We start from the raw sequence: 26,378 nt of genomic DNA on the forward strand, positions 1-26,378 counted from the left end.
TTACAGTTACCATTATCCTTGCGTGCATTAGAAGCAACTAAATGAGCAAATACAAATGAATGTGTGTTTTTCTAAGAGGTTAAGACTGTTCAGTATTCTGCTATTCTGATAAAGAAACACTTGATAAGATCTTCTGCATGACTAAAGAGCTTTGTGAGATTTGTAGGGCTACCATGTAAATATATGTTAAAATATATGTTAAATATAAAACCTCAAACCAATATCTAAAATTGTTTGTATTTGCGTTTGTATGTTTATACGATTGCTACAGAATGAACGAAAACCCCAATGCAGTTCTATTAACAACCAATAATCCAACTATAATAATCCAAAGTTATGCCAGTTTGTTTAACTGGGCAATATAAATTTAATGTGACTTGATGATGACGTTTCTAACTCCAGAGTACACAGTTGACACACCTGGCAGTGCGTGTGTTAGTGCCCTTTGATAGAAGCCGTCTACAGTGATACACACTAAGGCATCAACTTCAAACGCTGGCTCCCCCCCTCTGAGGTGAAGCTTTCCAGTGACGCTTGAGGCAAACACTTTTTTTGGTAGATTGGAAAACAAACAGACAACTGAATCCTGCTTGTCTTGACCTGATTACTAACTGAAAAACCACAGGTTAGTAAATAGCTAGAAGCACACCCTCTCATCATGGGAAATGTCACTTCAACCAAGCATTATGCTCAACACTGCATGTATTGCGTTCCTCTTGTCATAATGTGTGCTTCATGGAAATATTAAGACACATACACACATGCGCACACATAAAAAAAGCCCCACCAAAGTACATCACTGGAAACACTGGACAAATATTGGACTTTAATTACTAATCACTGTATTACGTTGTACTTATACTTCTTTACGGATTCATTGCTTTTATTTGCTTACTTAAGCAGCTACATTGCAGCATTGTGGTCATACATAAAAATGTTTAACTCACTAGAAAGTTTATAAAGTATCAGAACCATCTCAACTATGTTTCTGGTGCCTTTTGGAGCATTTTTACTGTCATCATTTGACAAATAATATGGCTTGCTATGGAATCCAAAAAGTCAAAGTAATTTTATTGGTGTGGTACTTGTGACACCCAGGACAGGAATTGGCAGGGGAGTGCGAGGGGATGGGAGGTTTCCAGCACAAAAAAACAATAAAATGAGAAATGACTATCACTTTTAATATCTGGTGATCCCTTGAGAGCAGAGAGGACATGTCAGGGGTCTGGGATGATCTGTATCCCATTCTGTTCACATTTTTCATTATGTCACCCCACCACTACTACTTTTTGAACTTGAAAACTACCCCTATTTAAATAAAAGAGAAATCAACAGGAATCATAGTCAAACGTGACTAAATTCCATAGAAAGTTGAATGCTGTAGCTTTTTATTTGAAATTGCAGTTATGCAGAGCATCTTGCACAGTTTGTTGATTTTGCAAGTGATGGAGTAATGGGCTGACAAGAGAGGAACTGTCTGGAGGCTTGCAGATGTGGGTTAAAAAAAAAAAACAGGTTACACTTTGTAGCAAGCGGAAAAATCTTTTGTCAAAACAGACTTTTTATTTTTAGAAATATGCTTTATCTGAACTTTTATTTATTCTTTCCTGAAACTGATTTTGTGCCGATGCTCAAGTGACACGGCCGGCCAAATAATGCAAGTAGAAGGGGGATTTAAATCTGGCATCTTAAAACAGTTGTATTGCTGCATTTGATTGTGAGTGTTTGAAAAAAGGTCAATGCTAAAACTGAGGGTTCACAATTAGGTTTTACAAACAATGGGTAATGTCACAGTGGCTACTTAAATATAGACACACACACACACACACACACACAGACTCGCATTGACACAATTGTGCTTTATTGCTGTACAAGTACAGTACTTAAAAAATTGGGAACATAATAATTCTGAAATATCACAATCATTTTTTTCTTTCCACAAACACATATGTATGCAGATTAAAATATACTGTATGTCATGTACAAAAGAAAGATTACAATAAAAAAAAAACAACAACAACAACAACAATATGAAAGGCAGTGCTGAAATATCATGTCTCTCTGGACAACTATAAGTGGACTGGAGACAATAGATGGCCATTGTACACTGGCAGTAGCACCAGAGAGGTGATCTCAGAGCAGAGGATTTATAGATTCCTGGCTAACGAATATGACTGGCAGTATTTTGGCTGCCGGAGCTTACTTCAGAGTGAGCGAATTCATCAAGATTTGTATGTGATGAAGTGGACATATTAGCAGATGGGTTTATGTGGATATGGATGGATGATGTGTTTAGCCGAGACAGTGGGGGACAGTGGAGTGATTCACAGTGCAGAGGGAAGCAGTTCTTCACATTAGACAGCCTTTATCTTTTCTGCACGAGCATGTTATACGGGGAGGACACCCAACATGTGGTCATGCAAGGTAAAAACCACTGATATGCTTTAAAATACAATTTAAAAATGTCCTCATTTCATGACTTCCATAAACATAAGTATACACAAAACTGCACACGACCAACCATAACTCTGATTATACTGAAGGATAAATACCAAAGCTAGAAATTCTTTCAATGGCATTAGCAAGGTTGACGAGCTTAGTCTTGGTTCCTGTCTTTTGTTTGATCGCAGATGAAACACACAACTACTTGTGTGAAAATGTTTGATATATTTCTCCATTGCAGTGCTCATGCAGCCCCAAATCACAGTGCACAAGGTGTGATATATGGGGCAAATCAATACCTTATACTTGCTTGAAAAAAAATGAACTGCATACACAACTTCTGAAGACAATAATCACATTAAGCAGTTAGGTACACTGTTTTGATTCAGGCGCATGTTCCGGTAATAAGATACAAAGAGATTCAAAGATGTGCACAGGATGGTGGAATAAAAATTTTGCATTTGTACATTCAGCCAGTCAGACCAAAACACAACTGGGCAAGTTCGCCTTCAACGGGCTCTTGAATATTTGTGCACCTTCGCACGCCGACAACAACCGAAATCGATCCTGCGATGGCGCTGCTAATTTGCAATTCTGAACCAATTTAAATGCCTTGTGGGTGATCAGTGGGAATGAGAAATCTATTAGAGCTATTGATACTTGGAGGCTCTAACAATTCAGACTGGATCTTTAAAGATCGAACACCTTGTCTAGACACACCCAGCCCATTACAGAGGTCAACACAACACCACATAAACATTGTGCAATAAAACATCCATATACATTTAGAACATCTGCATTGCATCAGGGAGCAGAACAATGGGGTCGAAGGGGAATAAACAAATCATTAAATAGAGTATAAACGAATTTTCATAACCGTAGACAGTCGTTCTAAAAAAAAGAAAAAAAAGAAAAGATATTCACATCTTAAAATAGACCTCTTTCTCTCAGCATTGCATCTAACCCGAGACATTCTTCAATCTCAGTTTCACCATACACAGTATTATATACTCATCCTTGTCTTTCATCTTCAAGGTCAACCGCCGTGCTTTTCTTCTATAGTAAAAGCTAAAACATATGACACCATTCACTATTTACACTGTGGCTACCATGGAAACACCCGTAAAGCCGGTTTGATCCACTGGAGGAGGTGGGGTGGGTCAAGTAGGGGAAAGGGCAAGGGGGTCTGTTTGTTTTGGGTCAAGTACGGGAAAGGAAAAGAAGATGAGGACAGGACAGAGAAGGTAAAAAATAGGCGCCTGCGAGGACACAACAACGAAGTAGGGATCTGTACAATAATCAGGTTCATCTGTGCGTGAGGTCTCCTGAAAAACGCATTAACCTGTTCAGATGCTGATGAGACACGTTAAGAGTGTGAACAGTTTTATACCCATTTTAAACACTTTTTAATGTTTTTAGTCCACACAGGATCACCAGTGAACTGCAACAACAGCTATGATTTGGTCATTTGTCAGTCTGTACATACAGTATACAAGCATAAGGAGACTACCGTACGCATCAGTTTTAATAACTATACTTGTTAGTTTAGATATAGCTTTCACACATTGTATCACTTTGGCACAGAGTTTCATGTTCAGAACATGAACTAAATACCTATCGGCTAAAGCTTTTTTTTTCTTTTCTTTTTTTAAAATCTCAGCTTTACCTTTATACATAAAGCCAAAGTATGCTCATTAGTTGGATCCCCGTCTCCTAGTAAAGGTAAGTGCAGTAGTTTAGGATTGGCCAGAGGGCTTTCTCACAGGCTGGTGGTAACAAGGGGGAAGAGAAGTGCACCTTGGGATAATACTGAGGTTACCCTGACCCCGGGCCCCTTGCTGCCAGGGCTGCAGTAGCACTTAGAGCCCACACATGAGACGCTAAATGAGAGCTGTGTACCTGAAAAAGGTCCCATGTCTAAGCCAGTAAAGTGTTGTTCAAAACTGAAGGTCTCCAGAGGCGTTGGTTGACTTGTAAACTTTCTGAGACTTTCTGAGGTGTGCACATATGAGAAAGCATCACACGGGAACATCACAGCACGTCAAGTATAATCAGCACCGGGTTTTAGAGTGGAGCTCATTTTAATGCAGCAGCTCATCTTATGAGGCCATACGATCCAAATCAGATGGCCATTTGGCATCTAAACCCCAGGTCAACTACTTTGCTTGTAAGCCTCCTATTGATCAGCGTCAGTCATTTCATCTTAGAAGAGCTGAAAATAAATAGACAAGTCAGTGTTTTTCTCTTTTTGATCATATATGTCATCACAGACTATCCCGCATCTATTCTTTTTCTGCTTTGCAGTCATTTTTCATGGATATCAGTTAGTATCAGTTAGCTGTCACATGGTGCTGAGTTTCTATCACATAAGTAAGGGAATCCCCCACAGTTGAGTGCAAAGGGAAAAAGCAGGACCTTCACCCCACGGACTAGGCTCATTCTTGGAGCTTCAGCTTAGTCAATGGGGACAGAGGTTAACAGATCAAAAACAAACAAAAAAAAGGGAAACGAATAAAATTGAAAAGCTCGTGGAAGTGTGGCTGAAGAAAGAGGGAGGAACTTCATAGCCAACGTATGTGACTTTATCAGAAAACCTCCATCATGGAGGGGCCTTCCTGTTGGTCCAGAGCAGTGTGGGGGGCAGGGGTGGGGACTTAGGTGGGCGTGGGGGGCAGGGGTGGGGACTTAGGTGGGCGGCGCTTCCAGTCACTCCGCCCCTCACACTGCAATCGCCGCCATCGCAGAAGCTCTCCAAGGGCGGCGCTCTCATCCCCGTTGGACAGACGTAGCCGCTGGAACACCTGGGGCACAGAAGGAAGAATACAAGGTTAGGAAAGGAGGCTAGGGTTTGCTGAGGAGATGCAGCACACTGAAAAATCCAAAAGATTAACGACAGGAAGTCCAATTGACAAGCCATGATCGGAGCGGAGGGGTGGGATGATAAACAGTGACTGCACAAGCATCATAAAAATAATAACATTAACAGGGCAAAAAAAACAACAACAACAGCCTGGTCATCCAAACCTGATTAGAAACTGGGAGGTAGGGGTGTTATGCTGGCAGCTGGTGGCCTAAGAAAAAAGAGCTCAAAGGTGAACGCTTTTAAGACAAAGATCCAAATATCCCACTGTTGTTTTGTTCATTTTAATAAATACTATGAAAACACTCTCTCTCTCTCTCTGTGATTTCAACTTTCCTTACCCCCACTGCTGCACCCTAAACCTACTGCTTGCTACTGACGATGTAAAGCTTCAAAAACACCTTTAAGTGCTCCCACGGGCCCTATGAAACAACTATTAACAAAGTTGTTTCTCTTCACACCTATCAGTTTTTCCACTCTGCTGAAGTACGAGCAGTGAGCTAAATCAGCTCAGTAGTACCTATAATGTAACATTTTCCAAGTCAACTGCCAAACATGTCATGTGTTTAGTGAGGGAGTCATAGGCTATGCCACACACACACACAGACCGGGGAAAAAACATTGCACCGATTGGATACTCTGACAAACATACCTGCACATACCTACTATACATGCACACCCAAACGCTCAAACATACATTGAGATAGATTGCCTGCACTAGCACAATACTCAACAAGCTAATCCATAATTTACACCTCCCTGCCAGGCTATTCTTTGCACTGGCGCCAGCGAGGAACACCGGCTACTGGAACAGAACATAAGTAGGAACACTGTGTCCCTCTGCAATGCATGACTGTACTGTTCATGGACACACACATACACAGAGACACACACACAGTAAACATCAGATACAGTTTTTTTCAAATTAATAACTGTGAAACATTTACGGTTTCTGGCCTTGATGTCTGAAATGTAAAACAGTTTAATGCTTGTCTTCAAAATGTCATCATGACATCGAGGCGAGATGACAAAATTAAGTTTAGAAAATAAAATCGCTTTTTGACATTTCAAAGCTGTCTGATGGCGACTTTACTCCAGATAACAGCACTCTGAAATCTAAACCACACCCTTCTGTGTTGGGGGAAGTGGTGGGGGGATGGGTTTAGATCCATACCAACATGTGAATGGATTGTTATGGTAATAGCATGGTAATGTGGGATAGTAGTCATTCCAAACTGTCACTCACAGGAAGGATATCCCGAGGCCACAAAATATTCCAATAAGCTCAGAGCTTTTCCACATAAAACGCACACATTCCCAGGTGTAAACAGCTACTGCATGCACGCTACTGTGTATACACCCTCAGATACAGAAAACTAAAACACCGCGTTCTCTGATTGTTTGTACCCACAGCACTAGATATGACTTAGAAAGGATTTCACAGAATATAAATTGCATTTTTTATTATCTGACAAACAATAACACATGAAATTCCAAAAGAGTTTCTTTTATGTGTTAGTCAAAGCAGATAGAAAAAAAGAGAAAGGTCACTAAACAGCTAATATTTCTATAACTGGGTGGCCAAGGACAGGTCGATCAAAGAGAATAAAACAAGTAGAATAAAAGAAACTGCAGACAGGATGATATGTTGCTATCTCGGGATGACTTATGTGTGATGTTTTCCTTTGATATTCCCCTGAATAGTTCCTGTGGAGTCATGTAAGGATCTCTGTCTAGTCCGATACATTTTAAGAATAGGTGTCACATGTCACATGTTCCCGAGTAGCACATGTGACCACTCCTATTTCAAATGCCCTGCCAAGTCATTGTCTGAAGGGATAAACAAAAATATCAATCTTTGTACCATTCAATCATTTAGCAGTCTGTCAAGTCTTTATATAATTAGTCTAGACTGCTGCTCGCTATTCACGGCGAAGACCCAAACAAACCAGTCCATTCATTCTTAAATGAGCTGCCCATTCATCTTCCTTCATCCTTTCCTTTTTATTTATCCCAGTAGTTCTGAGAAACCTACATAAAAACGGTCTAGCACAGAGTTATTCCCACCTCACGATCGTGTATAAACTCACAGTGATGAAGGTGATCAAGAAAGCGAAACACCGGTGAACAGCGATGATGCAGTGATGCCAGAGAGAGTCTGAGGAAGGGTTAAAAGGGAATCGAGTGATGGATTCAGCAACGTAAAAATCCCAGCAGATGAAGAGCAATAAAAACTGCAGCTCGAGCTTGAGACTCTCAGGAAAAACACTGTATAGTGACTTTTTGTGCTGAGGAGGACAGCAACAAAAAGGAACAAGTGCAATTGCCTAAGGATTTCTCCACATGTGTGGGTATTCAGATCTATTTAACCTGTGAGCTGCAGTTTCCTTCCAGAAATGAGGGATAAAAAAAGAAGAGCGTAAATGTCATCGACTCAGGATTCCTCTGACTCCTGAGAGCCGAGATGATGTCCTGCAACAGCAGTGGTTTTCAAAAATGCTTCTCCAGTGACCCATATTTTCAGAAGATTTGATTTTTTATGACAACTGCCAGAAATTCTGATTAGAATTTTTACATCTTATTTTCAGCCATGAGTTCAGACTTCACATCCTGTGTAATATTAAACTAGAATTAATTTCAGGTAACCGCAGCCACCGATTTCCATAAAAGCTAAAACAATAAATTCCCTTCTTACTCCATAAACACATTTTTGCCATTTTAATTTTGACTCAGACAAACCTTCTGGAAGTTTTATGAATCATTACTGATTTGACTGCACACTGGATTGATGAAAAACACTGCGATTAAGGGCAGAGAGGGGCACGGCATGACGTACACTCACCACATCCCTACATGTGCACGAGGGCTCACAGCGAGCCCACCCCCTGTGCCCCCCTCGCTGTTTTAGAGGGCAGCCCCCGCACCGAATGGAGAAAAGTTGAGATGACCCCTCTGGAAAATATAGGAGGCAGTGAGAATAACAGCCAAGCTCATTAGATTCATAGAAAGAGAAAGAAAACAGGCATTTATGTACAAGACAACAGCCTAGTCCAAAGTAGATGGTTACATGTGCTTCACACTTTAAAATGCTGTAAGAAAGGAGCACTAAGCAATCACAAACAGGCTTCAGATACTCAATGCACAAGGTGAACTCATCCAATTCTGAATGGAGCGATAAAATATTTCATCAACCTGAGGATTGTCAAGTGGGTACACAGCGTGCCTTTACATCTCTAGTGAAGTTTACCTACGAATAGCGTGCGCTGAACTCTTCTGAGAGTGGAACAGAACGTCCTTTGCTTCTTTGTGCATTAAACACAGAACAACTCAAAAGAAAGAAGCCAAAAAGAAGCCAGTGTTAAGTTTTTGTGTGATATTGGATTTAAACCCTACTCTCTCAAGTGCAAAGTTTCTTTCTTCCTGTGCGGCTCTTCCTGCAAAAAGCAAAAGAAAAGCATCTGGAATTCTTTAAGTTCTTGAAGACATTTCATCTCTCATCCAAGAAGCTTCTTCAGTTCTAAGAGAGATAAACGCAACATAGAAGAGCCACCTTGACAGCACAAGACTCAGATGTACACCTGCATCTAAAGGACAAAGGTCACTCTTTCAAGGATGCCAGTGTTCACATTTTGGACAAAGACAGATGGTTTGAAAGAGGAATGAAAGCCATCTATGTCCACTGTGAATGATCATATTTGAACAGAGGCGGTGGCTTACGACACCAACTGTCTGCCATCTACAATCCAGTTTTGAGATCCCAACCCAGGAGCATTAACGCCCACTCACACCTTGGGTCAGTCACATAATGTTCTGAGGCCATGTCCACACTAATACGTTTTTATTTGAAAAAGCATCTTTTTCTCTCCGCTTTGGCTTTCCGCTCACACTGAAACGGCGTTTTTGGTCAAGGAAAATTGAGCTTTTTGAAAACGCTCTCCAAAGCGGATACATTTGAAAACGGCGTTTTTGCGGCGCAGTGGAGACTGCATAAACTGAGACTTTTTAAAACGATGACGCATTTTAGTCATATGATGCAGTCATGTGACCAGTTAAACTGAGATGGCGGAGCGCATTATGCAGCAATTGTTTTGTTTGCTCTCAATTTTGACAGCCCTTTTAAAGATCAATATCAGTCTGTACATGGTCCAGATAGCTTTTCTTCAAATTCTTTAATTCTCACTCGCTTTTGCAACTTTGTACTTTTGTGTTACTCGCAGCAACAACTCCACCTCATTGTTAGTCCATTAAAAAAACTCGGTGCTTTTCCTCAACATTTTGCTGCAAAATTTCAAAGAGCCAGAAATGAGCAGGTCGAATCGTCTTACATTTCATGCATGCGCAATACAGGAATGTAAGCATTTTCAGTCATTCCAGTGTGGATTTTCAAATTTAGAAGAATTAGTCGACTTAGCATCATAATGGGTTCACCCAAAACCTTGGCTGATTGTGACGCACACTCGTTTTCACATCTTGGCTCGTGTGATTAGTGACCCTCGTAGGGACACTCCCTATAGGGCTTAAATCTGGGTCCCACCAATTGCTCTTAGAACTGAAGAAGCTTCTCAGATGGCACTTTTCTTTCCAAGCTTCTTAGGCTACGTTCACACTGCAGGTCTTAATGCTCAATTCCAATTTTTTGATCAAATCAGATTTTTTGTCTGCTTCTTCACACTACAAATAAAATGTGACAGCAAACGTGCTCTAATGTGAACCCTCAAGGCGGCCAACATGCGCAAAAAGAAGACGTCACACACAACGCGCTCTGTTTAGACCCAGACCAAACAGTCTTGTTTGACTGATGGCCGTTAATATAAAGACTTGTTTCGGATTTTACGTTTCCCAATTTTGCTTTAAGTTATTTTGTTATTTACATATGGCCTAATAATGATCCTTATTGCTGTTTCAGAGAGGAGCGGTGCTTCAAAGGATAGTTGCAGATTTCTGTCAGAATCTGCAGATTATACAGTACAAATAAAATAGTCACGTTTCTCCAACGCTGTCTTCCCAACAGTTTCACTGGATGGCCAGGAATCGTTCACGATGTCTTCTCGGGTGCTGATAATTGGCGTCTGTCTTGTGTCAGTGACGTAAAAGACGGATTTAATGCGACCTGACCGTTCAAACAACTGTCGCTTTCTGAAACATCAGATATGCATCGGATTCAGTACCACATACGAAAGTGACCCAGATCGGATTTGAAAATATCGGATTTGTGCCGTTCACACTGTCACACCATGATCGGATATGGGTCGCATAGGGTCAAAAAAGTCGGATTTGATGCGCTTTCGCCTGCAGTGTGAATGTAGCTTTAGACTACGATGACCTGGATGACTGAGAACCTTCACAGACATAACGAAAACTATAGGTATAGGTGTTGCTTGTTTTGGACTGATTTGATTTGTTGCCCTTTTTTTCTCTCATCTGCTATGTCACTTTTTTTCTGGAAGTTTAAATTGGTTTTATTTGTTATTTTGATAAGTTGCTTTATTTATTCAGTTGAGTTCTTTCCTGCTAACTTTGGTACAGGCCCCAAACTATGATGTGGGGTTTTTTTTTAAACATGTAAAATAAAACCAATTTTTCATCTGTGCTCCACCTGTGTGCATCATCTTAAAAGTTAAAATTAGACTTTCTATGACACACATTCATCAGTCAGTGGTAAGGCTCAGTTTTCAAAAGGTTCGTCTACAACCATACGGTAGTTAATGAGCTCAACATAATGAGATTCAGAGTATGTGCATTCATGTAAGCATATGAGTGCAAAAAACTAAACAAATATAAACCAAAAATATTTTATCCTGTAATTATACACCTGTCCTTGGAAGCACAAAAAGCTCACATCACAAGTGATGCATGCCACTGAAAGAGGCCACTTCCCTGTCCACTTAAAATGTCAACAAACCCAAACAGAAACCTTATACAGGGAGTGCAGAATTATTAGGCAAGTTGTATTTTTGAGGAATAATTTTATTATTGAACAACAACCATGTTCTCAATGAACCCAAAAAACTCATTAATATCAAAGCTGAATGTTTTTGGAAGTAGTTTTTAGTTTGTTTTTAGTTTTAGCTATTTTAGGGGGATATCTGTGTGTGCAGGTGACTATTACTGTGCATAATTATTAGGCAACTTAACAAAAAACAAATATATACCCATTTCAATTATTGATTTTTACCAGTGAAACCAATATAACATCTCCACATTCACAAATATACATTTCTGACATTCAAAAACAAAACAAAAACAAATCAGCGACCAATATAGCCACCTTTCTTTGCAAGGACACTCAAAAGCCTGCCATCCATGGATTCTGTCAGTGTTTTGATCTGTTCACCATCAACATTGCATGCAGCAGCAACCACAGCCTCCCAGACACTGTTCAGAGAGGTGTACTGTTTTCCCTCCTTGTAAATCTCACATTTGATGATGGACCACAGGTTCTCAATGGGGTTCAGATCAGGTGAACAAGGAGGCCATGTCATTAGTTTTTCTTCTTTTATACCCTTTCTTGCCAGCCACGCTGTGGAGTACTTGGACGCGTGTGATGGAGCATTGTCCTGCATGAAAATCATGTTTTTCTTGAAGGATGCAGACTTCTTCCTGTACCACTGCTTGAAGAAGGTGTCTTCCAGAAACTGGCAGTAGGACTGGGAGTTGAGCTTGACTCCATCCTCAACCCGAAAAGGCCCCACAAGCTCATCTTTGATGATACCAGCCCAAACCAGTACTCCACCTCCACCTTGCTGGCGTCTGAGTCGGACTGGAGCTCTCTGCCCTTTACCAATCCAGCCACGGGCCCATCCATCTGGCCCATCAAGACTCACTCTCATTTCATCAGTCCATAAAACCTTAGAAAAACCAGTCTTGAGATATTTCTTGGCCCAGTCTTGACGTTTCAGCTTGTGTGTCTTGTTCAGTGGTGGTCGTCTTTCAGCCTTTCTTACCTTGGCCATGTCTCCGAGTATTGCACACCTTGTGCTTTTGGGCACTCCAGTGATGTTGCAGCTCTGAAATATGGCCAAACTGGTGGCAAGTGGCATCTTGGCAGCTGCACGCTTGACTTTTCTCAGTTCATGGGCAGTTATTTTGCGCCTTGATTTTTCCACACGCTTCTTGCGACCCTGTTGACTATCTTGAATGAAACGCTTGATTGTTCGATGATCACGCTTCAGAAGCTTTGCAATTTTGAGACTGCTGCATCCCTCTGCAAGATATCTCACTATTTGTGACTTTTCTGAGCCTGTCAAGTCCTTCTTTTGACCCATTTTGCCAAAGGAAAGGACGTTGCCTAATAATTATGCACACCTGATATAGGGTGTTGATGTCATTAGACCACACCCCTTCTCATTACAGAGATGCACATCACCTAATATGCTTCATTGGTAGTAGGCTTTCGAGCCTATACAGCTTGGAGTAAGACAACATGCATGAAGAGGATGATGTGGACAAAATACTCATTTGCCTAATAATTCTGCACTCCCTGTATAGTCGTGCTCTAACTGTGTGTGTGTGTTTAACTGTATACATATATGCATCCCATGACAAGTTTTAAACACACCAAGGTCAGATGCACTTCCGTGTGTTACGTAAAGTGTTGGGGAGTAAGGTTGCAAAGAAAAAACTGCACCTGTTGCCATCTGTACATAGCTTCTGATGAAGGCACCAAAAGTGTGTCTGTGTGTTTAAGTGCCTGTCTTTGTGGTTACCTGAGTATGATGACTATCCATGTGTCTGTGCAAAGAGGGGGTGCTGGAGGAGTTTGACTTGCTGTGACTCTCATCCTCCAGCGACCCTGAACACAAAAAAAGAAGCGTTTCACAAACCACGGATATCTGTCTTCTCAAGTCTTTCCACACACAGGCAGGTAGAGTCTGAAGGACACACCGTTTTTCAAACACAAGCAATCTTAGAGAGGGCTAAGAAACTGTTTTCATGCAAAGAAAAATGTTAAGGCAAGAGTATGGTTTGGTTGCAAAACTCTCTGGGTATTTAAGAATAAAGTAACCACTCTCTGGTTCCAGTAAATCCTTCTCAGTTTCTCAGGTCACCTGATTATACCATTTAATTTCCCTCTCGTTATTTGTAACTCTAACTCCACTTACCAATCTTCCCAGCCTGCAACTACTTTTATTTCAGTCCACTCCACAATGAATTGAAGTGATTGTGCGGATCTGGCATTACAATGGCTAAAAGGAGAGTTTGCAGCTAAGACTGGCCTGGTGTATGACTTTGTCACTCCACAGGTAGAGCCGGTGGAACTGTATTTCTTATTTACAACCACATGGCATTTTAACTACTTTTTACTAACTGTAAACTATAAGTAGACTGACACCCATTAATCTCTAGATGCATAGTTACGTACCAACATGACAGTGGTGAAGCTGGCAGGGTCTTAATATATGATAACAGAGGTTGTAAAAACAAAACAAAAAAACTCAGTGTGTCTTTGCTTATCACCTGAAATGTCATGAAGGTGCCATGTCAGTTTTCCTTAATGTCACACTTGAAATTTGTCAAAAACACATTGTAACCTTGACATTCATAAAATATGGAGAACTTATTTGATTCAATCCAGGCACTGTATGTGCACAGCTTTGGATTTCAATTTTTGCCATGCTTAAAAACCACTAGCAAGTCTGCGCCAAGCTTTACCAAAGTAACCTTGAAGAATATAGCGGGTCATTGCTATTTAAAAATATCTTCCTAAGATTGTGAGTGTGAATGTGCAACATTGGGCTGTTACCGTTTGAGATCTGGTTCCCGTTCTCTACAGGGGCAGAGCTTTGTGAGTGGGGAGAGTGGTTGTTGGCGTTCTTGTCTTGTAGCTGGAGAGATGGTGAGGTGGGGGCAGAGCCACAGTCTTCCCTCCCTGGCAGATTGATATTAGAATTGAATCCTGGTGGGAATATAACAAGAGGAAATGCAACTGCATATCGGTGCATGTTACAAACGGTAATATCCATCATGCATAATATCATCAGAATACCCTCTCTTTATATATTTCATAATATCTGTCTGCCTTTCTCCCTTCTGCTGCTCCTTGGGGCTCAAATGCTACACACTGCATGAGTAAGTAACTGTGGGTGCATATGTGTGTGGCAGTGTGAATGAGAATTCATCAGCTGCTGTCCCACACAGAGAATGTTTGCCTCCCGGTCCATCCATGGTCACAAGATGCCTAAATATAAAGTTACCAAACTGTACTATCCCATGGGATAGGTGAGTTTTTAAAAGGGACACAAGGCCATGCAGTGAGACAGAGCCCATGCGCGTGTTCATGCTTATGAAAGATGAGTCATTCAGGCACAAAGACCATAATAAAAGCTAAATGAAATTGGAGCTGCTGAGGTATGATGTGTCTCATGACTCTGATTTCCTAAAGCCTGCCAAGACCCCCTGCCCTCTTTCCCTTGCATTCCTGTGGTTTTCTCATTCCCTGAAGATGAGGAAAGGCGGGTGGAGAAAAGAGCGTCAGCTGCTCTGCACTTCATGTCCGGGATAGCAACTGCAACCCCTGGGCAGTCCCACAGCGTCAGGTATCACATTCAGTTATTTAACAGCCGATAGGGAACGGAAGTAGAGCGTTCTGTTAAGCCCACTGGCATCTCTCTACGCATGGATCTAAGAGGGCCGCCTTGCTTTGCCCACTCAAAATACACCAGTGCTTGGTTCCCTGTCACACACACCGTTTCCATGACGCCAGCACTTTTCCCGTACAGTTGCAGGTGCTGACGAGGGGTCAGACGCAAGATGTCATGTGATTCAAATGCGTAAGCATGTTCACTTGCCCTCATACCGTCTCTTATAAGGAGTTCAACTTTTTGCCCACTGAACTTATTGTATTTATAGAACTATGAGACAACAGCTTTGATCACAGCTCAGCTAGCTTCACAATCAGCCTCTAGCATGGTGTCTAGCTGATGCTTTCACCTGAATTCTCGAATATGCAAATAATAGTCCAGGACGTGCTGTTCAATGCTGCGAGGCAGTCTCGCTCCCTTCAGTAGAACCTGAGCGAGCTGTTAAATATTTCATAGCTATCCTCTTGGTTCTCCTGCTCATGTATTATTAACCCAGCCACAACTAATACACTTTGAGGAAACAGAGCCTCAGACAGTAGGGTGCGACAGTTTCTCAAGGTGGAATATCAGTGATAAGTGTACTTTTCACGCTCTCTCTGTCTGGGTTTGAAACCTTTGACCTAAGGGACCGGAGTTCATTTCATTCACTATGTGTGACAAATACTGTTTGTTCTTCTTTTGTAAAGGTCAGCTTTTTCATCACTACACACAGTTTCTATGTACTTTACATACGTGCAGAGCTATAGCACACAATAACAAAGCTAAAACATAATTACAGTGCAGTGTGATGCTAAGTGATTTACACAAGCTGGCTCATTACCTAACATATTAGAAGGCAGCTGCAGCAGCCAAAGGGCACTACACAGGAGGCTGTAACAAATGGGTTGCCTCAAGTAGGCCAAAGGGGGTTGCTGGTTACAACATCTGATCTAATGTAAGGGGTTTCCAAATGTAGGTCTGGATAACATCGCATCTTACCTCTCTACTACTCGAAAACAAAACAAAATCTGTGACAGATTTATTGACAAAAGATATTGTTATTACCTATTTAAGCACGTAAAACTACTCCTGCTGTACAGAAGGTAATCAGATGGCATGCAATAAATCATCTGACCTAGGTCAGGATGGGATTTTGATCATAACCTCACAACTGTGGGCAGACAACAGCAAGAAACACACGTGCATTCAATGAATGAATGGGAAACTCTTTACAAAATGCAAAAAGGTTCGTATATTGGTGGTTTGGGAAGCAAATTAATACATATGCAATAATTAAAGGAAAAAGGGGGAAGTGCATGTACTTCATAATGTGTATGTACACGAGGAGTGTGTGTCTACTGACAGACCTCCATCTCTCATCTTGCGGCCAGACTTCCTCAGTAGGCTACGTCCAGAGCTGAACAGGGTGCTGAGTTCATCCAGGGGGCTGGTCAGGGGCCTGCCGTTGGCTGGGTTGAATAGCAGTGGAGACGAGGAGCACGAGTGAGCTCTTCGAGGCTCAGGACGAGACACCTTCACAGGGGAATAGGGAGGAGGCTTCCCCAGCGGCTCCCCGCCTGTTCTTTGTGAGGACGTTTTGGAGGAATCTGAGCTCCCGGTGACAGATGCTGCTCGTGTCAGAGCCAGGAAGTTGGCCTCAGGTGGGAAGGGGAAGTGTGAAGGAGGTCTATAGGGTGGAGGTGGGGCACTAGGAGGAGGAGGTGGAGGAGTGAGTGGAGGTGTGGACTTCTTCTCTGGCATTAGAACAGTGAGGCTTGGGGAGGAATCAGCCCTCTGGCGGGCGTACTGTGGGGACAGGGGGCTGTCTGGCCCAGTGGCATAATTGAGGTTTGTCTCAAACACCGGCAGCTTTTTTACTTCTAGGGGGGTTAGGGGTGACTCATCAGAAGCAGGAGAACAGGTGACAGGGGAGGGCGGAAATACAAGGAGTGGAGGGCGGTGGGGAAGCAAGTTGGGAAAAGGTGCAGGAATGTCACAGCTGCCATCTTTTCCATGCTGGCTTTTGGGAGCTCCACTGTTTGATGTGCTATGTGAGTGAGCAATGTCCAAAGCAGCAGTCACCCCCAATGCCAGTCGTTTAGTCTCTGCACTCTGAGGAGGGGATGTCCCCAATCCTAATAAGTTGAGTCCTAGAGCCTCCAATTTGGCTGGTTTGGTGACAGAGGCAGCAGCTCCACCATCTTCAGAAGGGTAATACTTCATCTCCTCGTAGACAGCTTCCGAGTCGGCTTGCTCTGGGCTATCAGGCGGCTCCTGGAGGCTTCGTGCCCGCTGCTGGGATCCCAACATCTCTATGTAAATGTCTTCTTCATCTTGGCCCTTGAACAGACTTAGTGCAACCCCTTGTGGAGCATCTATGGAGGCTGCTCTCTGCATCAAGCCTCCAAATCCCCCGCCACGTGAAAGCAGGGCCAACTTTACATCAGCTGGGCGTAGCTGATGGAGCTGGGGTGCTACAGCATTAATCTCCTCATATGAGCCAGTCAGCTTAGTGTTGGGGCTGCGCTTGGGTTTCGGGGGTGGTACCTTTCTCATAGTTGTGTAGTCATCACTATGGGGACGGGGTTTGGACAAGGCTAAGGAAGAAACAAAACAAAGAAAGCTAAATCAATATGTAACAGCAATGAGGCACCGCCATCTGTTATATCTTTGACAGTCCAGTAGAAATTATTTACCTGCTGGGTCTGTGGGGGATAGCTGGGATTTAGGAGGGCTTCCAGCTGGTGAAGCGTAGCCCTCTGGAGTGGAGCACTCTTTGGCGGCCATCGTCAGGCCTGCACTAACTGCTTCATAAGATGCACTCAGACGAGTATTGGGGTCCCTCTTTGGTTTAGGAGGAGGTTGCTTACGAGGAGAGGAAAGACCTCCCCCGCCTGCTCCGTCCTCATTGATATGGACAACTTGCTGCAAGGCTGGTTTGATGGGTGGATTGGCAGACGAATGGACCATGTTCTCAATGGCGAGCGGGGTGGGTACCGAGCTGGAGCGAAAGTGGCGAATGACTCGACTTCCGCCGTTGGCAGGGCCTTCATGCACTTTCGTGCTTTTCTCTGCCACTCTACAAATGGAAATAAGGAACAATGAATTTATGTTTAAAAGGCGACGAGTGAGTTTACTTTATAATTAATCAAACTCAATATACGCTTGCCTCAAATGTCACTTCAGAGGTTTAAGATAAATTGGGCAAAAGGAGGAAACAACCAAAGAGATTAAACCTAATGTCCTTGCTGTAATTTGATATCATCCAGTTTGATATTTCCTTGGCTAATCTGGGTGAGCCATCTGTTAGTTTCCTGATTGCAGGCAGGCATGCGGTCGGGGGTGAGAGGTGGGGGGTGAGCATTTGTGGAGGTACTCAGGAGAGGCATTTTGAAAATCTGCAGTGAGATTACAGTAGGGGAATCTGGGGGAATGTGTAGATGTAAGTACATTTTTATCTCCTCTACAGGACAAAGGTGAAACCTGTTATCAGCTGTTACATGCTCAAGGACACAGAGTTTATAGAAAACATGTGTCTTATATTATTTGTGATCTCTGGTCTCCTTTCATGTTTAAAAAGCACATTGAAATGTGCTTTTTTTAGGCATGTGTGACAACAACTCAAACCTAAATAAATGTAGAACAATTTGCTATTTTGTCAAAATGTTTTGTCCTGTCAGGATTTTAGCCACCAGTATTTATCAAAATGAAATAAAAGTATTTTTCCTCCAACAACAGCAGTAATCAATAGAAATGATATAGCACTGCTTTCTCTGCAGGCAAAAAAGAACTTATAGAAATAATGCACATATTTATGAAGCATACTGCAGAAAGCATAAGAATATAGTACCTGTACGTACTTACGACTTTAATAGTGCTGAAATACCAATCACACTTGAGTTATTATGAAGGCCCTTCATTTAGCGCCACCTCTAAAAAGCTTTTTATTGCTATTTTACACTTTTTCCAAGAGAGTTATTTAATTTCCTCCAAGTGTAATATACTGGTATATTAGAATGAGGTGAGGTGGAGATAAGGATTGTATTCCATAGGAGCAACACAATACGAAAACAATCTGATAGCGCGAGTCATTATCTGACTATCCATCATGAACCTCACAATTAAAAGTCTGCAGCACACAGGTATACAGTGACATCATTAATCAGAAAGCACATGCTGTGCTGGCATGGCCACACACAAGCACGCAGATGAATAAACACACACAATTATGAAGGCAAATGATTCCTTCACACAGTCATAAATCCTGTAAATGACTACGATTGTTTTTCTCCGGGCTAAATGACGCTACAGTTACTACGAGGTCAGTGCCTCATAATATGAATCACATTATAGTGAGTAATGAAAGCTCTGTCTTAGTGAGAATATGGTCTTGATTGATCGCAGTGACTATAAAATGTCAGAAAATGGCTAAAGGTTACGAAGATGTGCACTGAGAAAATGAAAAAAGAAATATCCATATTTTAAATTAGTTCTAACCAGGAGAATAGCGGAACTCTATCCTTGATCAAGCAAAATATTTGCTTTCTGATCTAAATAAAAGGGCGTACGCTGTATTAGTGTCTGCTCATTTACCTCCTGATTGGCTGATCTTCCTCCTTCCCCACCGGCTCTGGTCTTTCGCCAAGGGGTGGACTACTGCCAAGGGTGTTGAACAGGCTATTGCCATGGCAGCGCAGGCGGTCGTTTTCTCTTGCAATGTCGGAGGCATTTTGGATAACCAGCTGGTCGTAGGTTCGCAGTCCCATGTCTTCTGCCCCCTGCAGGAAGTGCTGCACACCGCACTCCTCTTTGTGTTGTAACGATAACCTGCGATTGACCCGCTGCCTGGCTAGCCAGCCGCGAACAACTGAGACATTGGGTGGAGATGAAGACACAGTCATCACAGGTGTCATGGCTCGAAAAGAAGATGGTGGTAGACGATATTGTTGTATTGAGTATTACCTTTCTGACAGGTGATGATCTTTTTATGTAGCTGGTGGCAGCGGTCGTTGAGCTGGTCTGCCTGCCAGTATCTCAGAAACACTTTACTGCTGCCCATCTACACAGACAACGAAACAAGAAATCTAATAAAACATACACATATATATCTATTTTTTTTTTTTTCATCAGCTAAAAGGAGCACTTAGAGGACCCTGTGAAGCTGTTTTCTTTTGGAAATCTCAGAAGAGTGTGACCTGCTAGTTGAGCGATGGGAGACCGGTGATGTAGCAGTAATTTATGATAATCAGTGGGTGTGGAGTGTGGATAGGGTGTGGGTTTGCATGCTGATAATGCATTCACTTCCTGGACATAGAGAGCTTTTGAGAGGTGACAGAGGTCACGCTATACCAGGTGCAAGGAATTGTGAGGGTGACATACTTGCACAGATAGCCCCTATTCATTCCAGCACAAGCTACTTGTAGGAGTAATGTGTGTGTGTTTGTGTGTGCGTGTGTTTGTGTGTGAGTGACTGAGTGAGTGAGTAAGGCAGGGTTTTATCAAAAGTATCTGCGGGCTATTGTGGAGGAGTGTGTATGCATGTGTGACCTGTGGGGTCACACGCTCAGACACAACAGCAGTCTAGCAGACAGGAGAGAGGGGGGTTGGAGGGGTCCGTGCTGCTGTGTGCGTGCGTGTGTGTGTGTGTGTCGAATTCTGATGAGGTGGGACAGCTGGAACAAGTTGTCAGGATTCCATGGGATCTTTGAAACAGAGGGTCAGGGATTAAGTCATTTGGCAAATTTTTCATTATTGATGGAGACAGAAAAGGACACTGGACACAAACACACCTGCCATCCCTGGAGTTTTGATTGTTGCAGAACTGAGCGACATTTTTCCTCCGGAGACAGTTTCTTCTTGTCTCCCAGTGTTGGGACAACAAGGTCTTTATATCTGTAACACGACAAAGAAAAACACAAAACATCAGAGCTCCAGGGATAAACACGCTGAACCTAAAAACCCAGACAAGACATGGAGGCAGCCTATTTTGGAAACAATGGGTTCAAGGGTCATTAGGGTCATTCAGAAGACAAGCCAAACAGCATCTGTTCCTATTGGCAGTGTCCATGGCAACCGTTGTTATGAATGGTCAGCTGGATGGAGTCAGTGGTTTGTTTATGCACTGGGTGGTGTGGAGAGAAGCAGAAAGTAAGAAAAGTGAATATAACTGTTAATGTGTAATAAGAGTAGACGTTTTTATATATTCTGAATTCTGAATACACACAGAAGAAAGAATGATTATGAATTATGGAGGAAATAAACTGACCACATAGAAAAATGTGACTGAACTGAAAACACAACATCCCTAAAGACAACCGTATGCTTTGTTGGTGTGAATATAAGTGTACAACAAATGTACTCAATAAGGTATGAAGATTTTTCTTGCTGTGATTGGTTCAGCTTAAACCTATAGTAAAGCCTTCAGCTTAATGGGAATTCAGTTTGACTTTTCCTTATTCCCTGCAGAGAAACTTAGGCTTGCAGTCTGCACTCTCATTGAGGAAAGACTGTTTTGTACAATAGGAAGTGCTTCCAGCTCTTTAACTGAAAAAAAAATACAGAATTAAAAATTAAAGAAGCAATTTTTCCTGTGAATTAAGTATTTATCTATATATACACAGCTGATTGTTATACACTGGGGGACCGCACCGGTCCACACCCGATGCCATACCAATGTGAATGAGCTGTAAATATTCTAACTGCGCTGTTTATCTTCGACAGCTTACAGCATTACCATCTGTGACGGACAACTGGTTCACAAAGCTCATCCCAATATTTATAAAACTACGGGACAAGGTGCACGTGTCATTAACAGAATATATAACTGAAAGTATGTCATGTCATGAGGTGCATACAGTAAATACAATAGGCTTATTCTGTGCAGAAATTCTGACTTGACTAACATTACTGTGCAAAAGTCTTGAGTCATTTCTTTCCAAGGAGTCAGACTTTCCTCAAATTTTTTAACTGTTCTCGAGCAAGTACTCACGGTTGTTATCTATGTAACAGATTTTGCTCAAATACAGTATATTTAATTCAGGTGTTTTTTAAACTTTCTTACAAATTAACACCATTATGTGATTTTTCATTGTTGTATTGTTCAACAAAAACACAGTTTTTTCACGAGTATAAAATACACTATAAAATACTTCCTATGTTTTAAAGTTCTTTAGATCTCCAGGCTTTTTAGGGGTCTTTCAAAGTTTTCCTTTGACATTGACTCATTTTTACCAGATTTTTAGTCTAGCAGTTGACCATTTTCAAAGGAATATTTTGTTTGTTTGTTTTTTAAGCCCATTAACACTGGCCTATGAATCATCCAAACATAAAAAGGAATCTAACTCGAGGGGTTAACTAATTTTGTGTCAACATATAAAAGACAGCTATCTTCAGGCACTTTGTTACTACAACCTGTTGTAAAAGCACATATTTGTTCCCTTTTCTTTAGTTCAATCTGTGAAAAATGCCCCCAAAAAACATACTTTGACAAACATGAAATAGTATTTTGGCACAAACAAGGTGATTCCAGAAAAGCTATTAGCCCGTATTGAGGAAATTGAACAAGTGGAGGAAAAAAATCCTAAAAAAAAAAAACTATCTGCAGCAGATGAACAGTATCGTAAAATCATGAAGAAATAGGATAAAATAAATCCAGCAAAGGCCCGATACAGGACCAGACAGCTGTACGTGAGCCTTCAGTTTATCCATCTACTGTTCACTGAAGCCTCATCAGAAATGGTCTCAGCTGAAGGGTCGCTGTTAAAAAGCCAGTTCTAAGGAAGGAAAGCAGGGAGAAAAGGCTAAGGTTTGCCAAATTACACAAGAACTGGACTCGAAATCAGTGTAAAACAGATCCTATGGAGTTATGGGTTCAAGTCATTATTAGAGATGGACCGATCCGATATTTAGTATCGGTATCGGTCCGATACTGACGTAAATTACTGGATCGGATATCGGAGAGAAATAAAAAATGTAATCCGATCCGTTAAATATCAAAAAAGCACCTCACAAAACTTGCGACATGGCGTAACTGTGTGTATTTGGAGCCTCGCTACCAAACCGGCATTTCATCTCCGAGGAAGTGATCCCAGAGAGAAGTAAAGCAAGTGTGTAAGTTCATCTCTGAATGTTTGTAAAGCATTCCCACGTTAAGCTTAACAACCGATATATGGAGCGACTGCCTCTTTTTGCTGCTACTTCAATCATGAAACTGATTAATGATCAGCTGATCGGCTTTTCTGTCGCTAGTCTGTCTCCCTTGTTTGTTTTTGGCCCACTTCGCGCCAGAAAGAGGAAACCAGTGGCTGAATAACAGCAGCACGTTTAAGCTTGATAAGCTGTTGTTAGAATTTATTTAATATTACTTTCTACACCAGGAGATTTTTCTACGTAGCTGACAGCTGGTAACTGTGCAGGGGCGGAGCTAGCAAAGTTATGCAGGGGGGCCGATAGGGCATGAACAGGGAAAAGGGGGCACAAAGACATACTTTTCTTTCTTATTCTCATTTAAAATGTTGAGCTTTTAATAAATAATTATCTGAATCTTACACCCAAAGTTTTAATCTTATGTAAAATATATAGAAGTCCATTACTGTATATAGTAACTATTAAGTCTAATATACCCTAGTAAGCTATAGTACTTTTTCCTTTGGGAAGGTACCATCTGTGCAGTCTGCAGTTCTGTTGAAGAAAGATGTTGAATCTATTTAATTATTCTTGAAAAATAATTTATTTCTGTGCATTTTTTCCCCCCACACTGCATCAAATTAAAGTTGATTACGTCGATTAAGCATCATGAGGTGGAGGGTGGGGGGTGGTTCCCTATTTTTTTTGCTGGGAGTTTGCAACCCTATTAGTTAGATTGCTTAATATTTCTGCTAAGTGCTCTTTAAAATACCAGAATAGGAAGAATTGAGTAGGTTTAAGTTTATTAGATTGATCAGTATTGCTGAACTATGAAATATTTTGGGTGCAGTGTATTTTTTTTTTTTTAACATACAGGTATAACAGAATAGCTTTAGTGTTGTTGTTTATTTAAACTTGAGTATGAACTTGCAATATATAAAAAAAAACAGTTTTATTGATTAAAAAACACTATATCGGATTCATATCGGTATCGGCAGATATCCAAATTTATGATATCGGTATCGGACATAATAAAGTGGTATCGTGCCATCTCTAGTCATTATCAATATGTATGGAGGAGGTCAGGACAGAGGTACAATAGTGACTGTATCAACACTGCTTAAAGATATGGCTATAGGCTTTTGCACAGCACCCAAGCAGCAATAACACAGTCACTTATACAATATAAAGTATATATTGTAATATACCTTATAATATATATTTTAATATATTATATTAATATAATAATATATAACAGTGAGTCAGTAATCTAATAGTGTATGAAGTAAGGCATGACAGTCACAGAAACACAGTATAAGAATGCTAAAAAAAATCAATATTTGGCAGGAAAAAAGTGTCCATGTACACTACAATTATCATTACATCTTATAATTAAACTTTATATTTTACATAATACGTCTAATAAATATTCCAATGTACATTTTGGAATCATGTTTTATGCAAAATACTTTAAATTTTTAGGGGCCAAAGAGCTAAAGATTAATATGCTGAATTTGTCACTGGTTTCTATCTTTATTTTTTCCATAAATGCTGTAAGTAAAGCTTCCTTTACACACTATTTCAGACACTGGTTTTTGAACATTTGTTTTTATTAAAAATCTGTTATCAGTACACTAGTCTGTCTTTTCTGTTCTCAATGGGAAACATTACTAGCTGATGATGCCACTCTGCTGACGAGACATATATAACAAGCAGATGGCTGGAAACATAAACCACTTGCGCTGTCAATAGCGAGTATGCGAGTGTATATGGATATGGGATGTGTTTGATTTACAGAAGAGGGCTATGTCTGAACTCTCCCTAACCCTCTCTCTGTATGGTAATACCAGTTCTGCAGACAGCACACACTGTCCCTGTGGGCCCATAAAATACAAAGGAACTCTGTAAATCCATGACCTCTCCAACGAGGATATGAAAACCGTCGATGGTCCCTGCTTTAACAAGACCTAAGGGGACTTCATGTGGAGTCAAAGAAGTGAAATAACCCTTTTAAAAAAGCTTAAATGGAGGGTTACACTGCGCTAACGTGGTTCACTGTGACCAGAGGGCTGTCACTGACCTCGTTGACTGAGCATCACAAAGGTGGTAATGACAGTGCATTTGTAATTTAAACTCTTACTTCCTTTCTGAAGCTGCTCCTTAGACATATTTCATGGTGGCAACATTTAGTCAATAATATCTGCCGACATTACTTTCTATGTACTACCAAGAAATTTGTATTTTTATCTATCAGTGGAAGGTAATGAAGATGTACTTGGAAAAAAATCATATTTAAAAATGACTTTTATTCTTGTGGACTGCATTTGTACCTCGCTCTGTAAATACTTATAAATCTTTCACATCCAATTTTGGATAAATGATAAGAACAACACACATCGAGGGCTGGGGTTGGAAGAAACAAGGTTCAAATGGTCCTATTTGACCTCACACATTTGCAGAAAATAAACCTGGCCACAAAACACATATGGTATCATAAAAGACAAATAAAAGCAACAGTAAAACAGATTTCATCGTAAATCACCCTGGTTACCAGGACACTAATGTAATTTGCTTCAGGCTGCCACTTTGACTTAGTCGAGTGGCCTGCGAGGCTTCAGTGTGTATTTCTGTGTAGGCATGGCTCTGTTTGTATTCATGAGACTACAGCAAAGTCAAGGATAATGAGTAATTTAATGGGCTGCCATTCTGATTAGTCTAGAGCCTGGGATTATTTCTGAAGGAGAGACACATTGCAGGGAAAAGATGGAATAAAAAAAAAGAAATGGTACGAAACTGGAATGACTGTGTGGACATGACAAAAGTAGGTAGTGATGATGAGGGAAAAATACAAACAGTGGTTCAGAAGAGAGAGTAAGTGAGGAAAGAATGAGACATCAGGTGAGAAAGAGCTCTGGAAAACAGCAGTGCAATCCACCCCCAAATCAGCAGTCCAAGCAGTGATCATAGGTTGGCACTGTGTGCGCTGGACCCAGTGGAGCTGAGAGAGATGAATGGCAAATGGCCTGGATTGACTGGTGTTTTGTGAGTGGCAACCACTTAAATCAGGTATTGCTTTGATTTACAAAAACACACACACATCAGAACACACACCATTTACTGTATGAACAACAACAACAAAAAAAAACTGCCACACAGGCATTCAACAGTTTTTGTCTTTTGCTTTTAATGCCAGAGACGACTCACAAAAGCTGGAATCGTAACTCTGAAAACACAAAGAGATCTACAGTAAACTATCTTAAAGCTTAAACAAATCGAAGGACAATTTAAATCCATCCCTCCTTCACATCAGTGATAAGCCAACTGCAACTTATATTCTTAATATTCTTTGGCAAAGTTCCCAAAATCTGGAAGGGTGCACTGGTGCGCCCACT

At 41.2% G+C, this 26,378-nt stretch overlaps 1 protein-coding gene across 2 annotated transcripts in view; it reads right to left on the reverse strand.

Moving 5' to 3' along the window:
* Positions 1–4,984: 4,984 nt before the first annotated feature.
* Positions 4,985–26,378, reverse strand: part of myo16 (myosin XVI) — a 94,804-nt gene continuing 73,410 nt past the window's right edge. Inside the window, exons 28-37 of one of the 2 annotated variants that reach the window (XM_085374595.1) lie at positions 20,652–20,754; positions 19,825–19,921; positions 19,456–19,729; positions 17,559–17,941; positions 16,222–17,459; position 14,289; positions 14,046–14,198; positions 13,009–13,094; positions 5,140–5,243; positions 4,985–5,108 (exon numbers count right to left, since the gene is read on the reverse strand). In XM_085374595.1, the coding sequence (XP_085230721.1) occupies positions 5,042–5,108; positions 5,140–5,243; positions 13,009–13,094; positions 14,046–14,198; position 14,289; positions 16,222–17,459; positions 17,559–17,941; positions 19,456–19,729; positions 19,825–19,921; positions 20,652–20,754 (2,506 nt within the window). In that variant the 3' untranslated portion in view covers positions 4,985–5,041. The remainder of the gene's footprint in view (positions 5,109–5,139; positions 5,244–13,008; positions 13,095–14,045; positions 14,199–14,288; positions 14,290–16,221; positions 17,460–17,558; positions 17,942–19,455; positions 19,730–19,824; positions 19,922–20,651; positions 20,755–26,378) is intronic. The other variant, XM_085374594.1, reaches the window with a different exon arrangement.

Source organism: Diplotaxodon limnothrissa, linkage group LG16 (assembly GCF_057381915.1).
Source record: "Diplotaxodon limnothrissa isolate DT_005_m linkage group LG16, D_limnothrissa_male_GT1.1, whole genome shotgun sequence".
In the NCBI taxonomy this organism is placed as follows: Eukaryota; Metazoa; Chordata; class Actinopteri; order Cichliformes; family Cichlidae; genus Diplotaxodon; species Diplotaxodon limnothrissa.